This window comes from Globicephala melas, chromosome 11, assembly GCF_963455315.2.
Source record: "Globicephala melas chromosome 11, mGloMel1.2, whole genome shotgun sequence".
Lineage (NCBI taxonomy): Eukaryota > Metazoa > Chordata > Mammalia > Artiodactyla > Delphinidae > Globicephala > Globicephala melas.
Genome location: NC_083324.2, coordinates 95,622,622 through 95,636,335, shown reverse-complemented (window position 1 = coordinate 95,636,335; position 13,714 = coordinate 95,622,622). Strand labels below are relative to the sequence as shown.

The 13,714-nt window shown below is 37.6% G+C and overlaps 1 protein-coding gene across 1 annotated transcript in view; it reads right to left on the bottom strand.

The window, feature by feature from the left end:
- The window catches only part of LOC115866007 (uncharacterized), a gene marked incomplete at its 5' end in the record, with an annotated part of 195,538 nt that overhangs the window by 70,718 nt on the left and 111,106 nt on the right, over positions 1 to 13,714 (bottom strand). Inside the window, 3 exon segments of the mRNA XM_060307858.1 lie at positions 2,207 to 2,314; positions 6,756 to 6,772; positions 8,687 to 8,769. Of these exon segments, the coding sequence (XP_060163841.1) occupies positions 2,207 to 2,314; positions 6,756 to 6,772; positions 8,687 to 8,769 (208 nt within the window).

Here is a 13,714-nt window from a genome sequence, read left to right as displayed (position 1 = left end):
CCTCTTGCATCTCCCTGTTTCTTTTTTTTTTTACATCTTTATTGGAGTATAATTGCTTTACGTGGTGTGTTAGTTTCTGCTTTATAACAAAGTGAATCAGTTATACCTATACATGCGTTCCCATATCTCTTCCCTCCTGCATCTCCCTCCCTCCCACCCTCCCTATCCCACCCCTCCAGGCGGTCACAAAGCACCAAGCTGATCTCCCTGTGCTATGCAGCTGCTTCCCACCAGCCATCCACCCCACGCTTGGTAGTGTATGTATGTCCATGCCTCTCTCATGCTTTGTCACAGCTTACCCTTCCCCCTCCCCATATTCTCAAGTCCATTCTCTAGTAGGTCTCTGTCTTTATTCCTGTCTTACCCCTAGGTTCTTCATGACATTTTTTTTTCTTAAATTCCATATATATGTGTTAGCATACGGTATTTGTCTTTCTCTTTCTGACTTACTTCACTCTGTATGACAGACTCTAGGTCTATCCACCTCATTGCAAATAGCTCAACTTCATTTCCCTTTATGGCCGAGTAATAGTCCATTGTATATATGTGCCACATCTTCTTTATCCACAATGGAACAGGATAGAAAGCCCAGAGATAAACCCACACACATATGGTCACCTTATCTTTGATAAACGAGTCAGGAATGTACAGTGGAGAAAGGACAGCCTCTTCAGTAAGTGGTGCTGGGAAAACTGGACAGGTACATGTAAAAGTGTGAGATTAGATCACTCCCTAACACCATACACAAAAATAAGCTCAAAGTGGATTAAAGACCTAAATGTAAGGCCAGAAACTATCAAACTCTTAGAGGAAAACATAGGCAGAACACTCTATGACATAAATCACAGCAAGATCCTTTTTGCCCCACCTCCTAGAGTAATGGAAATAAAACCAAAAATAAACAAATGGGACCTAATGAAACTTCAAAGCTTTTGCACAGCAAAGGAAACCATAAACAAGACCAAAAGACAACCCTCAGAATGGGAGAAAGTAATTTCAAATGAAGCAACTGACAAAGGATTAATCTCCAAAATTTATAAGCAGCTCATGCAGCTCAATAACAAAAAAACAAACAACCCAATCCAAAAATGGGCAGAAGACCTTAACAGACATTTCTCCAAAGAAGATATACAGACTAACAACAAACACATGAAAGAATGCTCATCATCATTAATCATTAGAGAAATGCACATCTCCCTGTTTCTTAAGCACAAGCCTGCATCTCTTGATCAAGAGAACAACTCATTGGTTAACCTGAAGACCGTACTTCAGCTGCTTCAGGAAAGCACTGGTGAAATTATTGAGACTTTTGCATTTAAGTGAAAACCAGTAGGACTTATAAAAATGTGACTCTGGATAAAGGAAATTTGAGCTGCTACCATTCCTCCTGATGATAGTTCCAGGATGGAAGAGTAAGAGAAAAATCTTCAGGAACCAAATCATAAGGCAGATAAATTCCCAGGGGGAAAACCATTCAGAGCATGGATCTTGAAGAGCAGAGAGGCCGTGGTTTGGAGGAGACGACTTTGACAGGCTACTCCATTTCTTCCTGTTTCCTAGGTTACTCCACGTGTCACACAGCCACTTACTGTGGTTCCTTCCCTCATCCTTGATGAATCCCACCAAAAATCCTGTAATCGTTACCTCTGAGAAGCTCCACTGCTCACTTTTCTATGTATTTTTTCATGTCTGTTATATGTATGCTTGCATAGACAGATATATCTGTATACACATCGCCAGGAAGAGAGAGCAGTAACTATGATCTGCTTAGATCTTAAGTGAACTAAGGTTTGGAATGTGTATCAGCCCCAGCCATCCTCCCAACTCCATCTCTGGACACTGCCCACATCAAATTGTCAGTATTTCTCCACTGTAGTCTTCTCCCCAAGATCTGGCTCAAACTTTTTCTGAAAAATCCTTCACCATTCTCAAGCGAATTCAAGCCATCGTGTTCTCCAGGTGTTTATGTGTGCATTCTTTTTTTTTCTTTTTTAAAGTGTTATCATATTACTCTGATGTTTAAGCATACATATATTTCATTGGACTATGAGCTTTCCCAAATCAGGGCACATATCACATAGCTTGTAATAAGCATGCGATCAATATTTGTTGAATAAATGACTAATAAAAGAATAGAATGAGTGAAGACTTGTTGAATTTAATGGATTTAAATTTTTAAATAGAAAGACAGGATATAGTTACTCACCAAACTGAAAATCTGTGTTTCTCCAGTTCCTCCAAATAAGATGTATCCTGAGAATAATCTTCAATTTCTCCAGTTTTCCAAGCAGTTGATTTTTCCTTCACAGAATGAAATGAAATTAAATAAATGGGGAGAAAAAGTATTTTAGCAGGGAGCAGATAGAAAGTTTACCTGGCTTCAGTGACAATTTTCCCAGAATGACTTATGGAATCATTGGTCATACAGAAACATAGTTAGCCATGATTTTGCATTGAAATTATGGCTTTATATTCCAGATTCTCTTACTAAATTTTCATGTCTATATTGGCAGACTGTGACATGTTCATTTTCGTATTATCTCACATGGAACAGATTCTATAAATGTTGTTAGAATGAAAACAACAACATCATAACCATGGTTATAGTTTTCGTATTAAATCCAGACTACTGCAAGTAAAGAAGATGCAGCTTGAACTAGCTTTTAGCAGAAAGGAATTTGGAGAAAAGTTTGACCAGCCAGGCTACTGCGAAGGCAAGGAGTCAGCTGGATTTCTGGACTAGGGGAGCAAAGGAATCAAAGGCCACCAGGATTCCTTTCCACCCTACCTCTACTTTGTTTTAGCAGGCCGCTTCATGTTAGCATTGGTTACAAAAACTCCTGAGTTCCACAGTCTCAATAACATCAATTTAAACTCAGGACCATACAATGTCTGTGGAGCTGATTTATGAGAACTTGAGAAAATCATGTGACCCAGGATGATGGTTCCAGAAAACAGATTGCCTCATTGGAGAAACTAAACCCTATAATTCAACCAAGGATTCTGAAGAGCCCGGCTTTGGAGAGGAGTGGGGAGAGAGGGAGCATCTAACCTAGACAGACTCTTCCCTCTTCCACCAAAACAGTTAAACTTTTATCTGTTTATATATTGAAGTCTCCCATACAATTTAATTACAAAATACTGCTGACAAAAAGGCATTTGTAAACCACTAGCTACAGAAGAAGTTAGACATGACTGGCACTTATAAGATAGTTGTGCTAATGTTCTTTCCTTTTCTTTAGACCCTTCTCAAGTGTTTTTGATCATAATTTATAAGAGGCTCGTTACTTGAAATTCCTTGATATCAATTCATACAAGTTTTAGCACAAGTCTGTAGCTGAAATATTTTGCAATTGCAGAATGCTTTTGGGATGCACAGGTCATAGTAACCAGGAAAACCCTGGAGTGAAACTCAGGTGTAATAGATGCGTCATCAAATCTCTACAAGGTTCATTTCTTTTATTATAAAATTGATTGATTTGATCACCTTAAGAACAAAATTCATTTATGAGAGCCATCAACTGAAGGTACCTTTGGTTGTGGTCTTTTTTATCTTTCTCAGACTCTATAGCTCCTGTGCCAATAAAGGTACTTTTAATCAGATTATTTACTGTTGGTATTTTTAATTACTCCATTCCTGAGTAAGTTAAAGTGTGTCAAAATTCTTTAAAATATATGAGAGCTCTGAATTGTCCCAACTAAACAAACGTATTTGATTTGCACACCTTACCTGATTGCTAAAAACATGCTTTTGTAGGTATTTAACCTTTAAATTAGATGGCATTTTTATTTATGAGATGTTTACATACTTTATTCAGTCTTACTAAATAGAAAGTTGAAATGGCTATCAAGAATTATACCAAGGATGTGGTTTACCCACCAAACCTCCTGATTTGTTAAAAAATACGTGTTCTATGATATAGTATATTAAACTGCTTTCTATTTGGTTAATCGGTTAATGTCTATCTTGATTGTTCAACTAAATTCATGGTAAAAATGGTATGTAGTATATATTTCCATGTATCTTTCACAGCTCCTAACACGGTAATAAGCACATAGTAAATACTCAAGAATTAGTTATTAGAAGTCACTTCATTAAGTATTTATATTACAAGGACAATGGACTACCTCAAGTTGCTAAGTCACAAAGAAAAACACCTGTTAACTCTAAAAATAACAAAAGTTTTCTGAACCTTTGGATTTCCTTTAAAGCATGTTTAACTTAACGTGCTAAAAATTCCTTCAAATGGGTGTTTTGGAAGACATAAAGTCACAGACACTTGTTCATCTCCAAAGAAATGAACCCAAAGAGGAACAAAAACCCAAAGAAAATAAGAGTTTTAAACCCAAAAAGATATAAATATGTACAGCAAAATTCCCAGGTGAGTGAGTACCGGAGTGTGTGAGCCTGAATGAATGTTCACATGAATACACTCAACAATCTGATCGACCAAGCACAAATTCTTATCTTGAATCTATGCCCAACAACTAATACATTAAATAGGATATCATCAACATTTAAAGACAGAAAATAAATCCTCTGGTCCATGACAACTTTAAGTCCCTGAAGCCAAAGAACATCGTTATTCAAAAATAATAATAATGAAGTCTTCCAACAGCATTGTCTTTAGAAAGATGAATATCTATACTTTAAAGGAGAAATTGGTGGTGCAAATTTGTTCTGGAATGGCGCATTTCACATATCATCTGTATGGCTACTCAGAGTCTGACCGATCGCAGAAACCACTATTAAATATGTAAATATAAATTGCTAGAATTCAGAATACGATTTTCAAGTTCACGAGCTAAAAATGTGGTCTGTGAGGATGGCCATTCAAATACAGCATCAATGAGGAAGCAATACACATGCACTCTTTCAAACACAACACAAAATGAGAGCCAAGAAGTGTTTTATAGAACTTTCAGAAACTAAAGTGTATTGTGTTGCAGTCAACAGGGCCAACAAGCGACGGTCAGAAGACTCTCATTCGAGTCTTCTCGCTACTTTGGAAACTTAAATTATTTAAAGTCCATGAATTTGAGTTTTTTAATCTGAAAAATGGAGATAATATTTGTCTTGCATAGATCGCAGGATTTTTTATGAAGACAAAGTGATATAATAGCTATAAAATTCTTTCTGGGGATGGAAAGGATAGAACTTAACATGCTTTAGGACATTAAGGATATAAGTAGCATCTGGTACAGTGCAATATATAGCGTGGGTGATCAAGGGAACATTTAACATCCTTTATTGTGCATTTATTACAGCATTTCTAAGAAGCTGCCTAGTAGAAAATACTATAGGAAGACTTAAGATATTAATTTATTAATATTAAGGTATAAGACAAGATATTAAGTCTCAAAGTTGCTCCTGCTCGCCGCAAATAGAGAAAGCCCACATGCAGCAACGAAGACCCAATGCAGCCAAAAATAAATTGCTTAAAAAAAAAAAAAGTTGCCCAGCTCATGAAATGAAAGACCCATTTAATTGTGTTATATGATAGAAAGCAAAGCCCAGGGTTCCTACCTTGTCGTTTAGAGGTTGTTACCCCTTAGCAATAATTCCTTCCATGGACCATTTGCTTAATGAAGAAGGGTGATGATGATGGGACCGATGAGAAGGTAAGTCTTTGTGCAGAGAAAGAGAGTTTGCAGTTCACAGGTCAGTGGCACCAGTGCAGTGGAAAAGCACTGCGGCTCTGGCACAATTAGGCTCCACTTAGCAGCAGCATTTTTTCCCCAAACTCTTTACAGGGTCTTTGTGCAGAGCTCTGGGGAGCACTATTCATCGGCCCATCTGGCCAGATGAAGAGCAAGGGGATTGTTTCATCAAAAGAGAGAGCCTTAGAAAGAGGAAATAGTGAATAAAGAGCTGAATCCTGAGGATTATGAATGCTTTTGAACTGCCCTGGGAAGATCAGAAGTGAACAGCACCATTTTTTAAGAAGGCAGGGGAGGACAGTTTGGGGTGGACGAACGGTGCTAAGAGGCTTGTGTTAATAGGATCACAGAACTGCAAGTCATCGATAACAACAACAAACACCAGGTGCATCTGAAGTAACAAAGCAAATAAATATGACATCATGTTCAGTTCCATCAGTGTTGTTATTATCATCTAAAAAATAAAAACCCATAGCTCCAAATCAAATCCAGCCTAAATCCTGAGACCATCCAGCAAGAACACTATTTCCTCTTTCTTTAATTCATTTCTGATGTGTGTTCCAGAGAATTTTTCAGGACAGGCTTTCTATCAGCAGTATCCAGGGAGAAGCAAGGTGCTCCTTCCTGGCTTGGTAGCTCAGGATTTACCCAGAGAGACCTCTCGGGTAACTAACCCCTTGGGTTTCTGTTTCCGCCCTCTGGATGACAACTAACATCTCTGACCACTTTGGACCACACATTCTGATTGTTTTCTGGCTCCGTGTTATTTGAAAAATGAATGCCTCACGTGTGGAGTTCAATATTAACCTCAGTTTCCCCACAGCCACCCTATCAATTGCCTGGGTTAGAGTCTTTAATAGCAGTTGAAGATTCAAATTAATTCCTATTACTATGAGAAGATGAGGGGAAAAACAGAACACACTTAAATTGGCATAGAGGGTCTCAGATTTAGATTTAGTAGATGGTATAACCTCCCTTGTACTTGCAACTTGGGTGTATTTCTGGCTCTGTCTTCCCACAGCACTGATGTTACAAAGACGTATTACCAGCAGGCACAAAGCTGCTTCCTAAAGCAGTTCAGAGTTAAGACACCTTCTCAAAGTGCCTGACCCTCAGGGAAGAGCTTACTCCTCCAAACAATCGACTAGCAATTTGGGGAGTATAACATTAAAAATAAAATGAAAAAGAGTACTCCTGAATTGAACGGTGAACTCAGAAAACATAGGGAAGAATTTTAGGTTTTCTGAGTGATTGCATTCTTTCTCATCTTACCTAATTCAGTCTTTCTTCTAATCTCAAAATTTATGATCAACAAATGACATGAAAATTTTACAAAAATATTTAAAATGCTAATATTAGGTCCACAATATCCTAGAAATCTCACAGATGTATCCTTCCTTTAGCCTCCAAAAAAATATACATAAAAGTGCCTAATACATAAGATGTATAAAGGATGTAAGTTTTTTTCCTTTGTAGCAAATTGTCCTTGGTTTCCATAGCCTATTCTTTAAATTAAGGTTATAAGACCCAAGAAGTAGAAAACATACACCTGGCTGAAAGGACAAAGAAACAAACAACTTTTTGAAGTATTATTTCATGATGGATACAAATATGGATTCTAGAAACAGACTGGTTCAAAGCCCAGCTATACACTTGTCAACAATGTTTTTTTTTTTGGCTAAGTTGCTCCATCTCTCATGCCTTATTTTTCTCACCTGCTAAATATAGAAAATATGTCAATAGCAGTATCTATTCCATTAGTTTGTTGTGAGAATAAGACAGTCATTTGATGTGAAGGACCTGAGAACATTTTCTGGCCTCTAGTAATTTCCTAGCACTCAGTGAATGTTATCTTTCACTGTTACACATTTCACCAAACTTTTGATTTCTAAACTTTCTTCTTCTGCAATACAAAAACAACTGTAATTGTAAATGCTGTTAAGTAGTCATCTAGACATTAAAAACCCATTTATTTGGGGTGGCGCAGTGGTTGAGAGTCTGCCTGCTAATGCAGGGGACACGGGTTCGAGCCCTGGTCTGGGAGGATCCCACGTGCCGCGGAGCAACTAGGCCCGTGAGCCACAACTACTGAGCCTGTGCATCTGGAGCCTGTGCTCCACAACAAGAGAGGCCGAGATAGTGAGAGGCCCGCGCCCCGTGATGAAGAGTGGCCCCCGCTTGCCACAACTAGAGAAAGCCCTCGCACAGAAACGAAGACCCAACACAGCAAAAATAAATAAAATTAATTAATAAACTCCTAGCCCCAACATCTTCCTAAAAAAAAAAAGTGTACTTTAAAAAAAAAAAAAAAACATTTATTTGATTAGATGGTTGTCCACTATTTAGAGGTGGAAACAAGGTTTACTTTAAAATCAGTCTTTAGAGAATGGCATGAAAGTTGGCTCTATAGACCTGTATTAATTTAGTCAGCATACTGGAGTATAAAGATAATAATTCAGATAATTTGTATGAGAAAGGGCAGGGTTGGAGAGAAATCCTTTTACTTTGATTTTCTAGCCAGGCTAAATTTTCTGAATACTTAAAACTCGGAGTCATTTGGTCTATATAGATAAAGATTTTGGAAATGGTTAAATATCAAAAAACGGGATCCAGTAACACCAGTAAAATTAATTTAACCAACGTTTGGAAACCCAGGCTATGTAATTTATATAAATTCATCAGGATAGTTTCTGGATTGATTTCATGGCAGCCAGGATCATGCCAAATAAATACAGTACAATCAGCACATTTTCTAATCACCCTGCCCAAGATGGAAAGAGTCTTGTAGACTGGTTAATTTAACTAAAGTCTTCAACTGCTTAAAGAAGTCTGATTCGGATGTAATAAAAAATTATTAGCATTACTGATTTCACAAACGTTAGCTGCTTTACTATGCCCTGCACTTCAAAACCTGCTTTGATGACCAAATTACTTTCTACCTGGAAATATATTTTAAGAAATCATAGTTAATAATCAGGACCGTCGTTTTCATGGTCAAAACCAACTTCTATAGCCTTCATCTTACCTTATTGTGTAATTCATGGTCTTCTTTTGAGAGACTGCGATCACGGTCCATAGGGCAGGGACCAATTTTATTAGAAATGCTTCCTAGGGTTAAAAACAAAAGGTGGAAAAAAATATTATAGATTTGTACTTCAGAGGATATGTAAGCTTACACTGCTGAAATCTAAGAGTTTATATAAAGCCTGACAAATGGGGGTAAAAGAAGGAATTCTCTGGAGGCTCTGAGTTGTTCTATGCTCCCAGTTTTAATTCAGTCAATGCATGAACTTCAAGTAGAACTTTACTATTGGCCACACCACGGGGATGTAATTTACAAGCAGCAGCTGTGTCTGATCTGCTTTCCGGGTAGGATTCTTTATCCTCAGCTATGTTTCTGTGATCAAGTTTTCAAAGAAATTTCTCTGTGCCTCACACCAGTATTCCATTATAAAACCTTGAGACTAGACAGTTCTGTTATCTGTGTGTACCCAACACTTCTCACCTGAGCTACCTTTATCATCTTTTGCAAGACTTGTTTTATATCAGGGTTTCTCAACTTCAGCACGAGCGACATTTTAGATTGGTTAACTCTTTGTTTGGGGGCTGTCCAGTGTTTTGTAGGATGTTTAGCAGCAACTCTGGCCTCTACCTACTAGATGCCAAAGGCACCCTTTACCTCCCCAGCCCTCCCCTAGTTGGAGACAATTAAAAATGTCTCCAGACATTGCCAAATGTCCTTTGGGGAGCAAAACATCCCCAGTTGAGAACTACTGCTCTAGATCAAACATCCCTTGCAGATAATGTGTTTTGCTCATCTTTCTCCTATTATGTCCAGCACAGTGCCTGAAATGGAATGCCTCCTCAACAAATGTTTCTTAAATTATAAACAAAGAAAGATAGTACATAAGCAGGTATATCTTTACCTTTACGACTGTCAATCCATTGGCTTGACCTCTCACTTCAATGAGCCCGTGTGCTAAGGCCTATCCCCAGCATCTTGTGACAAATACCCTGGCCCAGAAGCTGCTAGAGATTGGAGTACCTTAACAGAGCCACAGCTCTTACCAAGAGGTTGACCCAAAATCTTTTTTTAAAAAGTACACATGCATCATATACCATGAGCAGTCACAGCCTTGCTGCCTGTCCTCTTCTCTCCCTCTAGGGATTAAAGGCTGCCATCCTCAGCCCTTTGGAATTGCCTTTGTGTATGTTTTTAAATGAGCTTTCCAGCGTGTAAAATGTTGAGGACATGGTCTCCCTGTCTGCATGCTTTGGAAAACTTTTCCTCCCTAAAGATGACCCAGCCAGCCTCATGAACATTCTCTAAGTTTTTTATAGTGCTGGTCGCTGAAGAAAAATTCTTTTACCTTTGCTTCATCTGAAAATGTCTTTATATCAACCTCAATTCATGAAGGATTTTTTGCTGGATACAGATTTCTGAATTGACATTGTTTAGCATTTTACATATGTCATTACATTGACTTCGGGTCTCCATTGTTTCAGATGATAATGTCCATCATTTCTCAGATCACTGTTCCCCTTTTTGTAATATGGTTTTTTTTCCTTCTGTCTACTTTCAAGATTTTTGCTTTAACTTTGTTTAACTGTGTTCAGCAGTTTCATTATGATATTTTTAAATGTAGCTTCCCTTGTATTTATTCTTTTGGGGTTCACTGAGAGTATTCAATCTATGAGTCAATATATTCCATCAAATTTGGGGGATTTCCAATCATCACTTTTTTAATACATATTTTCTTCCATTTTATGACCCTCTTTTCTTACCTAAGATTCCCATTGTATGTATGTAAAACTATGTGATATAGCCCCATGGGGCTCTCTGAGTCTCTCTTCATTTTTCTCCCAGCTTTTTCTTTTCTGTATTTCAAATTCGTTAATTTCTTTTAATTCTTGGATTCTTCAGTTCTGAAACTTCCATTTGGTTACAATTTTATAGTGTCCATATCTCTGCTGAGATGACCTGACTATTCATTCATTAAAACCATACTATCCTTGAATCATTTGAAAGTGCTTTTTAAAAAATTATGAACATGTTTATAATGGATGTTTTAATGGTTTTTCCTGCTAAATTTAATATCTGAATCATCTTACAGTTATTTTTATTCACTATTTTCCCTGTCTAAGGTTTATATTCTCCTGTTTCTTTGCATGTCTAATAATTATAGATTATATAATGGATACTGTAGAACTGTAGGAGACTCTGGATTCTGTTATCTTCCTTGGAAAGATGTTCATATTTTTTTCCTAGTACACAGTTCAATTACTGGCTAATTTTATTAAACTTGCGTAGGCTTAAATTTACATTTTTTCTTTCTTTTTTTTTCTTTTTTTGCTGCGTTGGGTCTTCGTCGTTGTGTGCAGGCTTTCTCCAGTTGCTTTGAGCGGGGGCTGCTCGTCGTTGAGGTGCTCAGGCTTCTCATTGCAGTGGCTTCTCTTGTTGTGGAGCATGGGCTCTAGGCATGTGGGCTTCAGTAGTTGGGGCACGCGGGCTCTAGGGTGTGTGGGCTTCAGTAGTTGTGGCACATAGACGCTAGAGCACAGGTTTGGTAGTTGTGGTTCACAGGCTTCAGCTGTTGTGGCTCATGGGCTCTAGAGTGCAGGCTCAGTAGTTGTGGTGCACAGGCTTAGTTGCTCCGTGGCATGTGGGATCCTCCCGAACCAGGGCTCGAACCTGCGTCCCCTGTATTGGCAGGCAGATTCTTAACCACTGCGCCACCAGGGAAGTCCGTAAATTTACATTTTGTTTTAGCATTTCTGTGAAAAACTAAGAGTTTCCAAGCCACTCTAACTTACCAGAACTCAACTTCAGGTCTCTAACTCTTCTACCATTACTGTCAGAGCTTTGTTTTAGGCTTAAAATAAGCCTCTCTAGAGCATGGTCTTTATTCCTAATATGCAGACTTTTGGCATCTCAGTTTGCTGTCAAATTGAAAATGAGGTATTAACATGACTCTCCTGACTTGAATGCTGCCTCTGTTCCAACTCTAGTTATCGCTGTTCTTCTCTCAGGTCCATAGTCGTCACTTAGCAAACCTCCGTTGTTCTCCCTGTGGCCATGTACAGCATTACCCTCAGCTAAGGACTCACGGCTGGGGCGTGGTCCCTGTCCTGATTTCTGGGCTCCTCTCTGCACAGCTCCCTGCTCTTTCTCACTCTGCAGATTCTAGCTACTTTGTCTCAGCTTAATGGGACTTTCTCTGCTTGAATTTTGCTTCACTGCTTTAGAGTCAGAATTTTTGCCAGGTAGACAGCCAGGGTTTTCCTCAAAAGTTTCTCTTCTCTCTGGGATCAGCAAGTCTTGTGCTTTCTGATGGCCAATGCTCCATGACAATGAAAACATTAACATGCTTCATACGTTCTCTCCAGTTTAATGGCTGATTGTAAAAGAAGAGCTAGTCTGGTACCAGCTACTCTGCCATAGCTAAAACCAGAAGTTGCAGTGTTGTTTATTTTTTAATTAAAAGTAGGAATGGATACATAAATTGGTCACAGGCTAACTAGCACCCACGTTTATGTGTTAGTAATACAAATATAGGTTAATTACTTTGAAAGTCCACTTTATTTTATGGAACCACTACTCAATTTAATTATCAGCTCATCTTATATTGAGAACAAGATGAAATATTTACAAGTAACAGTAACCTGCTGATGCCTTTGGAATGTGTCATCTGGGATCACCCAGAAAAAATAAATGGAACAGTCATATTTTTAATAATACATGAGGTGCACAAGGAAAACACTTGTCAAAACTGTATGATGTTTCAGTACCCTATCTATATATAAATGCACATGTTTATAAAAGTGTGTTTTCCCTGTGTTGGGCTAATCTTTTTTACTTGGCATATTTTTAATGGTTTTTTTCCAAATGACCTTTGTAAAATTAATCAAGGATCTGACACTGTCCTTTGGAGAAATGCAAAGGAAGAATACTGCTTACAGTAACTTTTGCACAAAGAACAGCCAGAAAATGACAAAACAGGGAAAACATTAATACTGAAAAAAACTAAAGCCTGAAAGTGGAACTAACTGAAAAATGTTGCCTTTTTGTTAGTAATATTTTCGTGGGTCTCTGAAATTTTATTTTCCCTTTATTTTCTAAACCACTGTCTTTGTTCTTAGAGATCAGATGGATTTCTCAAAACAATCTAAGTAAAATACAGCGCAGTTTTTCAAGAGCTCTAATAGTGAAGAGCATCTCAAATTAAAGATGAGTAAAATGTACAGAAAATATGTGTAAAAAATACAAATACAGAAAACCTAGAAAAATGTCTGCAATTAGACAGGATGGAAATCTAAAAAGAAATTAAATGCAGTTGTAATACATTTCCTATTCTTTTCTTTGAGAAAATTACTACTGAAGTGAGGAATTTCTTCCTCCTGTAATTTAAATGTTAAACTGCCAGATGTGTGTCTCATGCTTGAAGAGTCGAAGCTTTGCATTATTTAGCATATTAAGAATCACAGAATTTTAAAAAGGGCTCCTTTATTGCCTGGAGGTTCTAATTAAGTAAACCTTAGCCTGGTACATTTAAAACTTGCAATACAAGAGATTTTGCTCTCTTTTTTTTCCCATAGTCAAATCACATCTATATAATAAACATGGAAAATCTGAGATGATATAATTTTTCTTTTGCTTGAAGAATTAAAGCTATCTATTATTTTAAGAAGTTTTTAATAGAGGCCAGCAATCTAGAAGACAACTCAGGATTCAAAATACTTTTTAATCATTGCAAGTTGCTTTCCTTATTTATACCAAATAATGTGTGTTTCATAAAGGCAGTTCTATACTATCAATCTTACTCTCTCTTCCTTATTTTCCCTGTCTCTGCTGTGATCTCAACTATTCTCCTCTTGTTAGACAAAAACAATGCTAAGGAGCAACAAGAAGATCATAGGTTTTAGATTGATATTATGTTTTTGTGCATTTCTGTGTGCTGTTTATCCGTGTTAAATATCTGATCACACAGCACTAATTAGCTGTCCTTTCAGCAATTTGCGGAAAGAGTTTCAGCAGCTAAAGTAAAAACCATAA